The sequence below is a fragment of the Sesamum indicum genome, linkage group LG5 (assembly GCF_026168435.1).
Source record: "Sesamum indicum cultivar Baizhima isolate 11 linkage group LG5, ASM2616843v1, whole genome shotgun sequence".
Taxonomy (NCBI): domain Eukaryota; kingdom Viridiplantae; phylum Streptophyta; class Magnoliopsida; order Lamiales; family Pedaliaceae; genus Sesamum; species Sesamum indicum.
In genome coordinates, this window is record NC_142661.1 from 15,591,348 (window position 1) to 15,606,788 (window position 15,441).

General features: G+C 32.1%; 2 protein-coding genes across 3 annotated transcripts; both read left to right on the plus strand.

The window, feature by feature from the left end:
• Positions 1 to 792: 792 nt before the first annotated feature.
• On the plus strand, positions 793 to 2,434 carry LOC105162164 (senescence-specific cysteine protease SAG39). The gene is made up of 2 exons (XM_011080133.3): positions 793 to 1,222; positions 1,842 to 2,434. The coding sequence occupies exons 1-2, from the start codon at positions 793 to 795 to the stop codon at positions 2,432 to 2,434; spliced, it is 1,023 nt and encodes a 340-aa protein (XP_011078435.1).
• A 1,180-nt stretch (positions 2,435 to 3,614) lies between these two features.
• Positions 3,615 to 11,320, plus strand: LOC105162044 (initiator tRNA phosphoribosyl transferase family protein). 2 transcript variants are annotated; one of them, XM_011079947.3, is made up of 7 exons: positions 3,615 to 3,943; positions 6,321 to 6,475; positions 7,628 to 8,318; positions 8,654 to 8,754; positions 8,869 to 8,977; positions 10,641 to 10,700; positions 10,984 to 11,320. In XM_011079947.3, exons 1-7 carry the CDS (start codon positions 3,664 to 3,666, stop codon positions 11,151 to 11,153), a joined length of 1,566 nt encoding a protein of 521 aa, XP_011078249.1. In that variant the 5' UTR covers positions 3,615 to 3,663; the 3' UTR covers positions 11,154 to 11,320. The 2 variants fall into 2 exon arrangements, with proteins under 2 accessions (XP_011078249.1, XP_011078250.1); XM_011079948.3 differs by having other exon boundaries at positions 3,802 to 3,943; positions 6,326 to 6,475.
• The last annotated feature ends 4,121 nt before the right edge of the window (positions 11,321 to 15,441 follow it).

Consider the following 15,441-nt stretch of genomic DNA (forward strand, 5'->3'; position numbering starts at 1 on the left):
GAATTAATAATAAAGCTTAAATTTGGGTTATTTGGATGGGTATAAAGATAGCAGCTAATATTAATATCGATAATCTTGTTACTTCAAATTTTCAACAGGATGGAAGCTCTTCCAAATAAGGAATTGGAGAACCTCATTCGAGATTGTTGGAGGACCTTGATGTGTCGAGTTTTTTGGATTTTGAAATTTATATTTTAAAAATTCCGCAATGTATAAGACTGATATGTCGAGTTTTCTTAATTTTGAGAATATTTATGTAGAGGACTAACAATCCCGTAAAGTTTACTTTAGTTATTCCTAATTTTGAGATTATTCTGAAAATTTCGTAAAATAGAGAACTAAAAGTGTTTACTCCTATTATATGAAACTAAAAATACAATTTTGTTGAAGTTTGCTATATCGGGGTTGTCCACTTCTGTAATTTCTATAAACTACAAGAAAAAAATCGCAAGGTCATTTTTTTTGCCGAAACCAATAATGTCCAATAATTAAAATGAATTATTTCAAGAGGCCTTAGGTTAAGTGTCCTTGCAAGCGGGCACAAATTTTGTCCTAAATAACACAAACAACATTGTAGCCAACATCGTGAGCACCGTTTACGGACTTCTTTTATTAGTCTTATCACCTTAATCTCCCCGGCAAATTGGAAACTTAAATATACTATTTTTAAACATATATAATTCTACTATATCATAATTCCTAATCTTCTATTTTCTATAAATACCTATTCCATCAAAGCTTAAGATCACAAGCCCAATATATACATCACACAAGTTCACCAATTAAAAAGCAATGGCTCTCTCTATCGCCAAGATTTCAGTTTTCATTGTCCTAATCCTAACATTATGGGCATATCAAACCACGTCCCGTCTAGTCCCCGAACGATTGGCCATGTTGGAGAGACACGAGGAGTGGATGGAGCGATATGGGCGCGTTTACAAGAACGAGGAGGAGAAAATGATGCGTTACAAGATCTTTAAGGATAATGTGGAGTTCATCGAGGCATTTAATGCGGCCGGGACTCGGCCGTACAAGCTGGGGATTAATGCATTTGCCGATCAAACTAATGAGGAGTTTAAGGCTGCCCGGAATGGACTTTTTAAGGTGCAAAAGCTGTCTAAAGCTACACCATTTAAGTATGAGAATGTGAGTGCTTTGCCATCTAGCATGGACTGGAGGAAGAAAGGGGCTGTCACTCCTGTTAAAGATCAAGGCCAATGTGGTAAATTGTTGCTTGGTTAAGTTCTATAATTATGAAGTGTCGTATTTTTGTGAAAAACATTGTTTGGACAAGAATTCTTGAATAATTTAAAGGGTAGATTTAGCTGTCTTTTTTAAAATTTGGCATAATTATAACTATTACCTCATTGTTTAAAAAATTACAAATATCCTACTCAAATGAAAATAATTATGTAGTCCTTAGACGTTGAAGTGGACATTATTAATGTACTATTTTACTCTTATTGAATTTTTTTAAAAAAATAAAAAAAGTATTTAAAAATATAAAAAACTTGAAGGGTGGGTAAGATAAATAATTTAGAGGGAATATTAGTTCATAAAAATATTTTAGAAATATACAGTCAATTTAAAATACCTTGAAACCTACTTATTTTTACACAAATGAAAATCTCTTTCATTTTTTCTGTCAATAATATTCTACTTATGCACATTTTAAATTAATACAAAATGCTTAAAAGTTTATGTTTTGATCAGTTGTTTATTTTATTTTTGTTCTATTTGATAATAATATAATAAATATTTAGATTATGCGCACATGTCGAATTTACTTCAATAAACAGTACTTACAAATCCTATGCTCAATACTATTTCACACACCATAGGAAGCTGCTGGGCGTTCTCAGCAATAGCAGCAACAGAAGGGATCAACCAAATATCAACAGGCAAACTGATCTCACTCTCGGAGCAAGAAATAGTAGACTGTGACAAAACCAGCCAGGACCAAGGGTGTGAGGGTGGATACATGGAGGACGCCTTTGAGTTCATCATAGACAACAAAGGCATTGCCTCCGAATCCACATACCCCTACAGTGCCACAGATGGAACCTGCAACAAGAAAGAAGAATCACCGATCGCAGCCAAGATTACGAGCTATGAAAAAGTGCCGGAAAACAATGAGAAAGCATTGCTTAAGGCCGTGGCAAAGCAGCCGGTGTCGGTTTCCATTGATGCAGGGGGAATGGAGTTCCAATTTTACTCAAGTGGGGTGTTCACAGGGGACTGTGGGACTGATCTTGATCACGGGGTGACGGCAGTCGGGTATGGTAAAACTAGTGATGGTACTAAGTATTGGTTGGTGAAGAATTCTTGGGGCACAAGTTGGGGAGAGGAGGGGTATATAATGATGGAAAGGGATGTTGCAGCTAAAGAAGGGCTTTGTGGGATTGCCATGGATTCTTCCTACCCTATAGCTTGACTGCGGCCAAGAAATTATGTGTATATACAACATCAACTTGATATATAGTACTAGTGGATTTAGACATTCCACTGTCTTGTATGTAACTATGTGTATAGCTATAATATGTGTACTATGTGTTTTACCCTGAATTTCAAGAAAACAGTACATGCAATATTCAGATAAGTTATTCCTCCTCATGGGGAGATCTCCCTGAAATCCTCACCCCTTCTTTACTTTCTCATACGTAAACTTCCTGCAAAGCATAAACCGATTAACAACGGAGACTTCTAAGAGTAGGGTTTTGTCTAGTTCATTGGAAACATACTTAAACTTGGAATTCAATCTTTTTGGTATTGGGATGTTCAGCAGTTACCAATCCGGTTACAGCTTCATAATTAAATGGGATATTGATATTGCCAATAGTGCATTTCAGGGGCTTTTGAGATGTTGAAGGGAATTAATTTGCTATCTTGATCTTCTTGAAAAAGAATGCAAGTGAAAGAGACATTGTATGTTGGAGAACTCAGGCATTCAATCTTTGGAAAGGAACTTATATTGGAAGTGTGATGAAAATTAAATAATAGTATTGTATTTTTAGGTAATTCTAGGATATTTTATTCAACACTATAAATAAGTATTGTGTGATTCATCAAGTCAAATAGGAAAAGAGAGAAAAGAAAATCTCAAGTAAAACAAAATAAGAGTGATGCAAGCATTACAAAAACTTAACATTTAACCAGGCGCAAATCAAGCGCTTGTATAGCGACTGGACTTAGGTTCACATGACATTAAGAGTAGCAGCATGCTCAAATTGAGTGGGAGCTCCATCATAATATCTATTCTTGCTACATGTGCTTCAAGATGACCTCTTACAGGGAGTGACTGCAGGGAGTAAATTTAAATTTTCATTAACTTTTTAACTAATATCAGTCAATTCTATAAATTTTTACTAATAACAGAATTTATTTATTAAATAAAAATAAATATTAAAAATATTAGATATAATTTTTTAAATCGCAGAAAAATTATATAATTGTACCAAAAAGAAATGTAATTATCCCTAAACCATAATATTATGCACTCCGAAATGTTAAAAAACAGAAGCCCAATTCAATGGACCGTTATTCTACATTTTTTGACCGAAGCCCATCATCATATATAAACACCCAGTCCCCAGACCCCAATATGGATGTAAATAGTTCCGGCAGCATACAGCTATAGCAGTCTTCTCTCGCGATTCAGCAGCAATGGGGGAGGAGAGGCAAAGCATATACAAAATATCGAGGACCATCAAACGCAAAGAGAACACTCTCTACAACTCCTTGCGCTCTATCTATGAGGACTCCATCTTCGTCGGAGAAATCCGGCAGCTCTGGCCCGAGCTGCCGCTGCTCGCCAACCTCCGATGCGGCCTCTGGTACTCGCCCAAGTTCGACTTCAATTGCTACTTCAAGTCCACCGACGGACATACCAACAATTTATCTTTCAATACCTCTCGCCTCAACCTCCATGTCGCCCTCCTAGCTGGTATGTTCTTTGCTTTTCTATTTCCCCCTCTTTCTGGAAATGTAAAATTGTTTGTGCCTATAGTTTTTCAGAATTAGGGTAAATTTCAGTCAGCCTTGTATACTATTATTTAAAATTACACTCTTATCTCCATTGTTTGATGTTGTTGCTTTGCAACTTGTAGTTCTTTCAAAAAAGCAAACTTGTTGGGTATATATATCTTTTTGGAAGTGTACGTGGTTGAATGTAATTTGCAACAAAACTAGGTATTGACTGATTAAATTTTCCCACTATTTCAGAAATAAAGACATGAAAGAAACAGAGAGAAAGAATATTTCCCAACCCCAAGGCTTTGTTTGGTTTCATTTTTTGGAGTGTTCCCTTTTGGTTTTTGGAAGATAGAGAGAGTTATATCCATGTGTGTTTTAAACTTCTGGTATTTTGGTTTTATTTTCTTGGTTGGTGACAGAATTACTGTTATGTTGAATCATGTTTGAAAAAATAATTATTGTAAATTTAATTTCTCCCAAAGATTACGTAAGTGTAGTAAGTTAATTGTAATATTTGTTATAGGAAATATTAAAATAGCATGTTATGATTAAATTTACTACAAATATGTGTGATTTTACCCAAAGTGCTAACTAGTTATTCTGCTTTCTTCTGGTAAATGTGCTTCTTGTTTGTGTCAGTTTTAGTAAAAAGGCCATATTATTCCATTAAATTCATATAAAAACTTAAAACAAGTAATAGTTGTCAAATGAATATGTTTCTTCAACTCTTTTCCTGTTGAATAAAAATGATATGTAATGAAGCAATGACCATTGCTAAAAATAGTTGCATTGCTACATTAGAAGAAGTGTAAGATCACCACTAATTTTAAATTAATAACTGCTAATTATAGGAAAAGAAAATAAATGGAAGAGGCATGGAACCAAACCGCGCCTCTTCCATTTATGTTATAATTGAAAAAACAAAGAGAAACAGAAATAGAAGTCATGTTTCTTATAATAATAATTTTTAAAAAATGAGACTTGGAGACAGAAGCAGGGATGTTTTTCGAAACTTCCTTACACGCTCGACTATGCATTTTTCAAAGATAAAAACAAGTTGTGCTGTTTTGGACAATCTAAAAACAAAACCAAACATAGCCGCCTCGTTTCCCACATAGCTGATCTATCTCCATCTATACTGCCACCTCCTCCACGAAGAACACTTTGGGAGTTCAGGGAGTTTGCCAGCACGTTTTGTCCAATCACACTTGAATCCCGTACAAATTAAACAGTTTAGGGTTTTGTGACTTTATATGCTTGGAGTCTCTGAAAATAACCCTCTATACCTCATAAAGATTCTTCAACTGTTGCCCGTCCCGATGAGGCCTATTCAATCAACATTATTTAGGAATCCACCTATCATATTTTCTATTGTTCAAATGTTTTAATGCTTGCATTGATTAGGTAATATAAGTTTCAATGTTAGGTGAACACAAGTAGTTTACTTATTACAGACAAGGCTATATCAAATAACAATATCGAAAGAATCTTATTATATTGTGTAAAAGCAAAAACTAAGGACAGAAAAAAGAAAGAAGAAAAGAATGAAAGAAAAGTATCCCACCTTAGGCCTTTCCCTCTAGTTCCACCAACCTGTCTCATCTGCTGTTATCATTTTCGCCACCTTGCACATATTCTTCTGTTGTCATCTGTCCTGGCCATGGACCGTCTCTCAATCATCATCTTTTGATAAATATTCTTGTCAAAATGTTCTGGAATTGGAGATTTTGTCAGCATTCCACATCTCATTATCTTACATTAATTGGTGGTAGATAATGATACATGAATCAATGGAACTCACTCTTGTTTCCTTCCACCCAAATTCTGCATTTTTCAAAATCTTTTGGTAATTGGGGAGTTAGATTTATCAATCAAAATATGTCGCCAATTAGATTAGGTAACATTGTTTTATCAATTGAGAAAGAACAAGAACCCAATTTGGTAGAAGATAGCATCCAAAAAGAGAAATTGTTCATTTTTCCACTTCTGGTTCTTTGCTATATTCTCAAATGGTTTGGTTTAGTATTTGGAATTCTGATACACAAACTGACACTTCTTATCATTTAATGTAATATTTTTCTCATTGAGAAAAAGTCATTTGAAATCCCATATCATATAGAATGCACAAATGCTTGCGTACGTGCATACATACATACATACATACATACATACAGACAGACATGCATACAGTAGCATCATAGAACAATTATAGGTGAATGATGCAAAGCATGAAATATGCATTGAATGCCAATGCGTGCATGTATTCTTCTGTACTTGTGGCAAAGTCCTTGAGTTAGTTGTGATAACATGAAACACGTAATGATGTTTATGTGCTTGTTTATGGGTAGGACAGAGGGGAGGATGTATGGTCGTTGATTCAACAAGAAAAGGGAAGAGGTTCCCTGACAGCATGTCCAAGACTATACCAATTTGGACCTGTGTTTTAAATCGAGCGATTTTCAATTTTAGGACAAGACGTGAAAGAAACGAAGCTCAAGTGGATGTAAGTGGAATACTTTCCTGGTTTGCTTGCTTTGAGAGTTTAATGTTGACCTTATAATTGTTGAATGTCCTTACATGAACTATTTGAGTGGAAATTAGTGATGGAAAAGACCTTGTCTTTTATACATTATATAGTTGGAAGTTTTATCCACTTTGGTTTATCCTTTCAGTAAATAATATTTTATGTTCTTTTAGGTTTATTGTGGATTAACCGAAGCATGGATTTAGTAAATTATTTTGCTAGTTAAGCATATGCACAGTTTCTCAATGCCTCTTGTGTCACCTGAACTTTAGATGGTTAACGTGTCAATCAAGCTGACTTACAAAGCTTAGTTTGGTGAGATGTGGCTTCATATATTATAAGCTATGTGCTCAAGTCCTGACAGCAGGCAAACTTTTCTCCTCCATAGAGTGTGAGCTCTGTTTTGAATTTCATACACGCTTCCAGTTCTAGCTCATGCTCCTATCCTATCTCCATTCAATTTGTAAGAAACTAATTGCTAACTTGACCTCTAGTCCTAGACAGAAGATAGAACAAAGAACACATAGTGTTTGAGACTTTGTTGCAATTAAAAGATATCTTCTGATTTGTTGCAATTAAGAGATATCTTCTGATCATGGTCAATAATAAGTAGAAGAAAGGGAAGAACAGATCCTTAAGATAAATCTTCCTCGGGAATCCTTAAACAAATTACTAGTTCTCTATGATTTCCTTCTCAATAGATGTTAAGGTTACTAGTGTTCATTTCTCTAAGTCTTTAGTACCTGTCTGTATTATGGGCCTGAACTTTATTTCACCTGAGCCTACCCTTTGCATATGTCTGCCTTCAGTTGAGATCTTAGCTTGGACCCAAAATCTAATTTGGTATGAACATAAGCTGAACCTCGAACATATTGAGAAAACTAGCAAGCTTCGAGGCAGCTGGCTCACTGGAACTCCTAGTGTCGATTTATCCTCACGCGGTTATGTCATTATTAGATATGGTGCATGGGGATGACCGGATGAGGCCTCACCATTTCTTTCTAATGTACTGCATGATCCAATATTTAGTTTTGTATGCGACACCGTATTGTCGTTTTGAATATCTTATTTTGGGTTTTAAAGCTTCATAAATCTACATGCACGAATATTCACTTCCGTGCTCTTCAACAGGAGCCGACCAATTCAAATGAGCTCAACGCTGCTAGAGAAGACTCTTCTGGTTGGGATTGCTCCTTGCATCTTCCCCTCTGGGTTTCAGAAACTGAGAAAGCAATGATTGAAAACCGTTTGGAAGGTTGGACTAACGAATTGGAGGCCAGTGGAGCTGATATTGCCTCTATTGCATTATCTTTGAGAAAACCTCTAAGACCTTTATGGATTTCACAAAAAACTGTTATCTGGTTGAATGAAGTACCGGAGTATGATTCTTGGGATTTTACTCCAATCATACTTATCTCTGCATCATCCACAAGTGGCAGTTTTCAGCACCGAACTACCTCCGAGTTTAGTTGGAATTACATTGCTGGAGCTGGAGATGATGAGGAAAGTTGGTCCAGAGGTTTATCACCTGATCTTTTCTGGAAACATGCCTATGATATCATAAGCTCGGGTCCTGACTTGTGTAATCAAAAGATTGCAAATATTGTTGAAAAAGATCGAGTTGGTCGTGCACAAAGGGGTGAATATGCTCCACAGGTGTCTGTCAGGCCTTCGAAATGTCTGGGGAGCACAAGTAAGTTTCCTGTAGGAGATCCACTGGACTTGCATAATGGAACTGGAGCTGAGGATGAGAAGTTAAATGATGAACGTGGCATATCTTTTTTGGGTTCGACTAATATTGCTGTTGGAAGATCTCAGCATGGTATGTTCTTATCTTTGTCACACTTGGCAAAGTGCTTTGAAGTTTTTCTTGCACTTTTAGTTGCTTTTTCGTACTGGAAGTGAGAAACGAAGGTTAGTAACTCTTTTTACTATTTGGTTGTCATATGTAATTGCTTGGGAGGCAAAATCAATACAGCAAATTATGCTCTTTAAGGGTTATAAGGAACATCATGGCAAGTTGCATCTGCTGCATAGGCGCCGAATAATCTAAAATCCAATTTGGGCCAAACCTTAAAGTGTGATAAATTTGTTTCATTATCAGTTTTCTTTTTGGTTGCTTCATCTGAAATTTTAGTATATTTTTCTCTTTTGCAGCAGCGGGAGTCCCTCCAGACTACTGCACATTAAATTGTGATATGGAGTCATTTTCTGCCTGCACACGAAACCCTGAAATGTATTTGCACTTGCCAATTGTGGTATGTGAGAGGAACGAATGATGTTAATTATATGCACTTATTTGTTTAAAGCAATGGATTTGTAATTGATTGTTTGCTTATGCCCCTCCTTTGTTTCTCTCTACTTGTAAACAGGATTCGAAATTCGACCGATTTTCTTTGTTAAGGAATCTCCCTTCTGCGCTGAACTTTGCCAAGGCACATTTGAGGAAGGGCAGCGGGCTTCTAATTTGCTGCAGCAGCGGTAAGCATGTCATTAGTAGGACAAAATTGCATTTATGGTCTTGGACATTGACATTAACTTTTGGTCTTCTATGTAGGAGTCTGGCAATTTAGGTCAATCATCTCTTAAAAAATGCACAATTTCAATGCAATTTGTCATCGAAGTTTCCAGATCTATTGGAAATTTGAAATTTGCGCAAGACATGATTGAGATTTGGGGTTTTTCTGTTTTGGCAGGAAAAATGACCAAATTTGCTCAATTGGCATGCCAAGTGGCCATTTTTAAGGGGAAACCTTTTTTTTTACCCTTACATATTTTTCTCCTTTTTCCTTGTTAATTTTGGCGAAGAAGAATGAAATAGATGAAAAGAGGAAGAAAAAAACGAAAAAGAAAAGAGATAAAAATAAAGAGTTGATCTAATTTATCAACTTTTCTTTTCAATCTTTGATCAATTAAAAAGAGAAAGGAAGAATGAAATGGATTTATCTTTTATCTAGCATTTTACATAGTTATGCTTAAATTATGCGACTATGTAATAAATGATTAAATAGATGAAGGAAAGATGAACTGGATGTTAGTTATATGTTCTCTTAGAAACTCATCCTCCAAATATGTCCCTTTCGCATGTCACGTGAGCAAAATATGCTCATTCGTTCTCCAATGACTATCTTGCATGCAAATGAGTGCAGATCAAGTAGAATCTCTCATCAAAATAGAGAATCTTTAAATCTTTGTCATGTGCCATGCACATAAATTTTCTGAGGCAGATTTTGAAATTTTGAACAAAAATTGGATTGAAGTAGCCAATATGTTATGGATGATGTACCCCAAATCGGCAGACCCCTATAATAAAGGATCAAAAGTATAAGCAGGTCAAACAGACTACTAAAAGATCAGTTTTCCTAGTATATTAATCTTTTAAGTGTAGTGTTTTGATATTGTGTCCTGTGCTTTCCGGTTGATTGTTATACACTCCCCACTCGTAAATTGTATTACTTTTATCTTTAGTCACATGTTGAAGGGATGCGCTTAGAAATACGTGATATGGTTATTCTTGTGTTAAAAATAGGATGAAATATGTTTGCCTCCTGAGCTATATAAACCTCTCATACAGTCATACCAAAAAAAAAATTTATGCCTAAACACAACCTGCATAATCAAATTCATGAATGTCCTTAAGGCTTGGACAATTTTTTGTTCATTTTATTTTTCCTTGTCTTTCGGTGCATTTCTTCCCTTTTTCACTGTATTTTTGTCTTTTACACTTCCCCTTACCCCTTCTAGACCACCTGCCTACCCAGTCCCTTGCCACCCACACCCAGCTTAGTTCTGCTATCAATACTGGTCCCTATCACCAACTTCAGCCCCTTAAAGAATTAGTGTTATTGCATTTCTCCACCAACCACACAAATCCATCTTAAAAATTAACTTAGATTTTGTAGATGCATTGGATATGTTTAGAGCCAAAGGGATGCTGTTGTATACATATTGTCTCTATGATTTAACAAATGGCTTATGGTTTATAATTAACTTATCCTTTTTGCATTGCTTGTGCTTTCAGGTTTGACTTGTTTGTTTTGGGTTTATGAGAATCAACCTTTTCATTTTTGGAAAATTTTCTGTCCGTGTTAAATATATTGAATGGTCTCTCTTTCTGATCCTCTTTCATTTGCCATGTTTGCAGGAGAAGATATAAGCATATGTATTTGTTTGGCAATCTTGACATCATTTTATGATGAAAAAGGTGAAAACTAAAGTCCTAGTTAAAGTTTTCATATGTGCTCAGTTTCTACTTTCTATGAGCTTTTAATTTTTTTAAGTTTTCAATAGTATAATGTGCTAATGAACCTAATAAAGAAGCTGCCACTAATTCTGTTCAGTGAGAATCCTGCTACAGTTCTATGCTTGAATTAATATTATAAAGCGTCGTAGCAGCTAATGTGGTGAAGCTTTTCTTTTCTATACTGAATAAAACTACTTCTTTTTTGGTTATTTCTGTGATTCTCTAATCTTGAAATCTTTAACAGGACATTTCGATGATGGAAAATCCTTCAAGGATACACGAATCACTAAGTTAGAGCTGCGAAAACGATTAGTTTTCATATGCAAGTATGCTGTCAATGCCCGCCCATCAAGAGGGAACTTGAAACAAGTGTATGCTTGTCTTAGTGCAGGATGTATTACTTCTATTTCTTGATATCTTAGTAAGTTAAGTTCATACATGCCAAACAAGTTTGATATGATTGAAATGTGATTAGATACCTCTTCTTGATAAATACTAGTATGTTAAGTACTAGTACTACAAAAGACGCTCGGAAAGAGACTTAAGTAATAAACCCTACTAAATATGTTCAATTTTGCTTATACAGCTTCTTGTTGGATTATGTTCAAAAAGTATGCATAATTTAGTATAACAGGATTAACAGTTAGTTTAAGATATCATGATGTCCAATGTTTGAGTTGGATTAGATCTTCTGGATAATTATATTTACATCCCCTAATTTGTAGTCTATTTATAAAAACCATCATTGGCTTTAGCGTAATTGTAGGAACCATGCAGGGGTAGCTTGTGTAATGTTGTTGATGTGGTTGGAGGGTATGTATAACTTTTTAAAAAATCAGGGATGGTTTGATGTTGGCATTTTTTTGTGAGTGTGTGCATTTTACAAAAAAATAAGGGGTAATTTATATAAATAAATCATAAGTGAGGGGTCTAGTTGCAATTATTCGTAGTTATTTTTGATAATTTTCATTTGTTAGTAATTGTTATGACTTTTGACATTGTTTATTAGCTTATAGATTTTATAATCTAAATTTTAATATGCATAATCTATTGGGAAAATTAATCATGCGAATGCTAGAAAGTGTAAGAAATTCAAAATATTGTATGTGTGATATCTTTTGATAATATATCATAGTATTTGGTTGAAAGTATAAAAAATATGATTAAATGTAAAAAAATTATTAAGAATATTATTTTTTATTTTAACAGTGTAGTTTCTGAATAATTACAATATAAAAAAAAAAGTCTCATTATTTATTGAAATATAATTTTTACATAATAGTCCTTGTGGAATATATATTTTTTTTAAACATTCATAAGAATGATAAGTTCAAAATAGATATTAAACAAAAAAGAAAAAAAAGAACGACAATGTTTTTTAAAAAAACGTAAAAACATGACAAAGTTTCTACCTTTGGAAATTTAATAACTAATTAAAGCTCAAATATTTTTTAAAGGGCTAAATTTCTTTTTAATCCCTTGTGTTCTATTAAATTAGCAAAAGAGCTCTTTGTGTTTGAAAATAAGCAAAAAAAGTCCCCTTTCTATTTTCAAAATTTCAACAAAAAAATTTCATTCTATTATAAATTGATGAAAAAGTGGTGTGGACGCGCGAGTGGTGCATCTAGTTGTTAATTTCAGCCGTTTTGATCAATATTTTGGTCCATTTTGGGCTAAAATACCCCTTATACGAGTATATAAGAGACTAAGGCATTTTTGACTTATTTTTTAACTTGTTTTGAGTTTTTTTTTTTTTCATTTCCATCTCTCTAAAAAATTAAAAACTATATATATATTTATTTAAAATACAAAAATGTTATATAAAGCTTTTGATATTTGATAATATCAATTCAAAAAATAAATTACAATTGCAATATAAAATTTAAATATCTTAACAAATATGGATATGAATGAAATATGAAAATTATCCATTATCAACTAATTTAAATATTATATAATTAAAAAATATTAGATAAATTATATTTTAATTTATTTCAGTATAAGAATTATACATTAATATTTTTTATTTCAAGATTTTTAGAAATACCAAAAAGATAAAAATATATTTTCTTATACATTATTTTTTATTTCAAAATTTTTAAAAATATATTTATATCCAATATAAAATACCAAAATTTTTTTAAAAAAATACATTATAAAAAATAATAAAACTAAATTTTATTTTTTCAAATTTAGATATGTACATGAATATAAATCTTAAACAATTATAATAAATTATAATTTAAAAATTAATTTAAATTAGTATTTAAGTTAAACATTTTATTAAATTTATATTATTTTTTATAAATGACATTTATATTTAAATTAGTATTATATATTTAAAAGAAAAAATCCAATATATATCCCAAAATTTATTAATTAAATACTAATGATTATTATAATTATTCAAAATTATTTTTAATTAATCAAATATATAATGACTAATTAATTAAAAAATAAGAAAAAAATTGGGGGCTATGGGTTAGGGATTGGTGAGGCCATTTTTGTTAGTGCAACCATGACGAAAACAAAACGGAGGAGAAGGAGCATTGTAAGGAGGCAATCGCAATAGTACTGATCCGTCATTAAATGGAGAGAAGACGAGGGAGAAAGTGGAGTTCAAATGGCTACAAGGCGGGAACTACCTTTTTTGTGAGAAGTTGCCGGAGAAGCGACGATGGAGGATGGGTGGGGTTGCGATCAAACTGCCAGAGGAAGACGAGTCAAATGGTGGTGGTTTCCGGTAGCGGGTCAGGCTGTCGAAAGAGAATCGAGGCGGAGAATCTAGGGAAATCGCCGGCCAGGGGCGAGGGAGGAGGCGGTGGAGTAGAATTTTCTTTCTTTTCTTTTTTAAATATTATATATATATATATAATAATTTATTTTTTTATAATTCTTAATTATTTATTATAATTAAAAAAATTATATATAAGGACATAAGGGTTAGGCGATGTAAAATTTTAACGCCATTACATTTCAAAATAGAAAAAAGGAGTGTGTGCTAAATTAAAAAAAAATAAATAAAGGGATATTTTACCTATTCTTAAAACAGGGGGATTTTTGCTAAATTTTTAAAACGCTTGCAATTTAGCCTTTTAAAAATCCCAACATAAGAAGTAATATTTTTTTATTATATTTTATTACTGATTTATTCTAATTCACAATACATTCTTGAAAACATACACATATGTATTGCATAAGTAAGAAAAAAAATCAAAGTGAAAAAAATATTTTATGTAAAAAAGTAAAACATATGTAAACAACTTAACAATGAGTGAATATATGAATTATGAAAATTATATCAATTTTAAGTGAAATGGTATCTAAGGACAAAATTTAATCCTAATTTAGATTAATTAACGGTATAGTTAATGAGCTAGGGGTGGCAGGTGAGTCGAGCCGGCTCGCGAGCTCAGCGAGCCGGCTCGACTTTGAGCTCGAGTCGAGCCAGCTCGAGCTCGAGCTCCTATCGAGCTCGAGCTCGAGCTTGGTTTTTATTGTTAACCAGCTCGCGAGCTGGTGAATATATATATATATATTTATTTTATATTTTTATTTTTAAATTTTTTATATATTTAATTTTATATTTAATATTTGATCAGTTTTATAATTTAAATTGACCATATATTATAATTATTAATTAATATCATATATTTTATTTTGAATAATAATAAACTATGGTACTTTTATTTATACATTTAATTTTTATATAAAAATAAATTTAATCAACAACTTAGTAAATTATAATTTTTTTTATAATTAAAATTATTATAATATCTTTATGTTATATTTTAATATATATTTGTATTATGTTATACATTTTTTAAATTGACAAGTAATTCACTTATGATTTTTTATTATTTATAAATTTATGTCAAAATTTAGTAATTCCTACGAATTAAGCTAAAAATTATAATAATAATAATAATAATAATAATAATAATATCAACAACAATATTAATAATAATGATGATGATGATGATGGTTGAACTTCTAATTATTATTTTATTATATATATAATGAGATTAAAAAATTTAATCAATAATTACGATATTTTAAAATTCGGACTCCTGATTCATACGAAATTTAAATATATACAAGACTGTGTCCATTAGATCATATCAGACGATATGATTTAAAATTACATGGCCCGATTCAACTATACACCGTCTTGAATGATTACTCTTATGTTTAGAGTATGATATCTCGACATCGGTATATCCAATAAGTTTAAAACTTTACGAAATGTATTTTTCTGTAAGTTTTATCATATCTAACGGTCGGATCTAAATTTTGATGAGTCCGATTAACCCATGTTGTTCAACAATATAAGATGATAGTTAAATCAATGTTATACTAACATTTATAAATATATACATTTTGCAAATTGTGAACATATATTAATTTCAATTATATCTATCTAAAAATTTTATGATTTGATCTCATGATTTAACATAATAATAATAATAATAGTTGTAGTAATACTAATAATAATAATAATAATAATAATAATAGTTGTAATGATAATAATAATAATAATAGTTGTAATAATAATAATAATAATAATAGTTGTAGTAGTAATAATAATAATAATAATAATAGTTGTAATAATAATAATAATAATAGTTGTAATAATAATAATAATAATAATAATAATAATAATAATAATAATAGTAATACAAAAAGTCAAAATCAAAACCCA

What these genes read in the sequence shown, in the direction of transcription:
- LOC105162044 (XM_011079947.3), top strand. Translation starts at nt 3,664, where the DNA reads ATGGGGGAGGAGAGGCAAAGCATATACAAAATATCGAGGACCATCAAA. An exon ending in ATTTGCACTTGCCAATTGTG is followed by an intron (nt 8,755 to 8,868) that starts GTATGTGAGAGG and finishes ACTTGTAAACAG; the next exon opens with GATTCGAAATTCGACCGATT. An exon ending in TCTAATTTGCTGCAGCAGCG is followed by an intron (nt 8,978 to 10,640) that starts GTAAGCATGTCA and finishes CCATGTTTGCAG; the next exon opens with GAGAAGATATAAGCATATGT.
- LOC105162164 (XM_011080133.3), top strand. Translation starts at nt 793, where the DNA reads ATGGCTCTCTCTATCGCCAAGATTTCAGTTTTCATTGTCCTAATCCTA. An exon ending in TAAAGATCAAGGCCAATGTG is followed by an intron (nt 1,223 to 1,841) that starts GTAAATTGTTGC and finishes CACACACCATAG; the next exon opens with GAAGCTGCTGGGCGTTCTCA.